This window comes from Etheostoma cragini, unplaced genomic scaffold (assembly GCF_013103735.1).
Source record: "Etheostoma cragini isolate CJK2018 unplaced genomic scaffold, CSU_Ecrag_1.0 ScbMSFa_1743, whole genome shotgun sequence".
Taxonomy (NCBI): Eukaryota; Metazoa; Chordata; class Actinopteri; order Perciformes; family Percidae; genus Etheostoma; species Etheostoma cragini.
Genome location: NW_023265829.1, coordinates 1 through 1675, shown reverse-complemented (window position 1 = coordinate 1675; position 1675 = coordinate 1). Strand labels below are relative to the sequence as shown.

Below are 1675 nucleotides of genomic sequence, written 5' to 3'. Positions count from 1 at the left end.
TGCTAAAGAAGTCACACTCCAATACTGAGCTCTGAGAAAAGGTGACCATGAATGTAACATGAACAGTGTAACCGTGGCCTGACTGTGGACCCTAAATGCATCATGAGAAGTGTTACCATGGCCTGACTGTGGACCCTAAATGCATCATGAGAAGTGTTACCATGGCCTGGCTGTGGACCCTGAATGCAACATGAACAGCATTACCATGGCCTGGCTGTGGACCCTGAATGCAACATGAGCAGCATTACCATGGCCTGAGTGTGGAACAGTCTGCAGACATCCAGAGGAGACAGGAAGCTGATCTTCTCCAGCAGCTGGAAGTACTTCCTGAGCACAGCTCGGATCTACACACACACACAAACACACACACACACACACACACACACACACACACACAATGTTGATGTATATATCTATTCATTTATTGAAGTGACAGGTGATTAAATGCAGATGTGTTTGATTCTGTATAAAGATAATAATAATAATTAATAATAATAATAATAAAAACCTTCGGCTATAAAGAAGACATTTACCAGAAATTATCAGTCAAGTGTCCAGGTGTCTATATGAGTCCAGGTGTGTGTGAGAGTCCAGGTGTCTATTTGAGTCCAGGTGTGTGTGTGAGTCCAGGTGTCTATATGAGTCCAGGTGTGTGTGTGTGAGTCCAGGTGTCTTTATGAGTCCAGGTGTGTGTGTGAGTCCAGGTGTGTGTGTGTGTGAGTCCAGGTGTCTATGTGAGTCCAGGTGTGTGTGTGTGTGTGTGTGTGTGTGTCCAGGTGTATGTGTGAGTTCAGGTGTGTGTGTAAGTCTAGGTCCAGTTCTGTGCGGGTGTGAGACAGGACCCTGATCTTTGTCCTGTGTGGGTGTGAGACAGGACCCTGATCTTTGTCCTGTGTGGGTGTGAGACAGGACCCTGATCTTTGTGCTGTGCCGGTGTGAGACAGGACCCTGATCTTTGTGCTGTGCCGGTGTGAGACAGGACCCTGATCTTTGTGCTGTGCCGGTGTGAGACAGGACCTGGACCTGGACCTGGACCTGAACCTGGACCAGGACCAGGACACTGATCTGTCTTCATGTATCTCTGTTAATCTCAGTCTGACCTTGTTGGTTCGCTGAGTCTCAGATTCCGTCAGGTTGTGGTTCAGCTCAACGATCTGGATCTTCTTCAGCTTCACCTCCTCCTCTACCTCGTCCCAAAGGACACGCACATCCTGAACACACACACACACACACACACACACAAACACACACACACACATACACAGATAAATATACACACGTACACACACACACACACACAGAAACACGTACACACACAGATTCACACAGTTGATAACTAATCCACTGATGTTTGCAGCGGGAGCACCAACCAATCTCTGGGTTACCTGCAGAGTGGCGAGTTGCACCTGTTCCACCTGCTCCATTCTGTCCCTCAGGGTGTTCAACCTGAGGTCCACGTCCTGCAGAGAGGACAGCAGCTCCTGGCTGACGGTCCTCACCCGAGTCTCACAGGCCTGAAAACACAGCATGGAGAGGAGTTCAGGTAAGAAGTACCAGAGTGTATCTGTGTGTGTACTATCTCAGGTGTCTATTATATTTCATATTGTAGGTGTGTTATCAGGTGTAATCTACCTGAGTGAGGAGTGTGAGGTGTAATCTACCTGAGTGAGGAGTG

General features: G+C 48.1%; 1 protein-coding gene across 1 annotated transcript; it reads right to left on the bottom strand.

Annotated features, from left to right (window-relative positions):
• Positions 1 to 248: 248 nt before the first annotated feature.
• Positions 249 to 1667, bottom strand: LOC117940123 (coiled-coil domain-containing protein 180-like; the record flags this gene model as incomplete). Its single annotated transcript, XM_034865503.1, has 4 exons — positions 1662 to 1667; positions 1386 to 1514; positions 1101 to 1211; positions 249 to 344 (listed from the first exon to the last, which is right to left on the bottom strand). Coding segments are annotated over exons 2-4 (246 nt in total), but the record flags the coding sequence as incomplete, so codon positions are not given.
• Between the last annotated feature and the right edge of the window lie 8 nt (positions 1668 to 1675).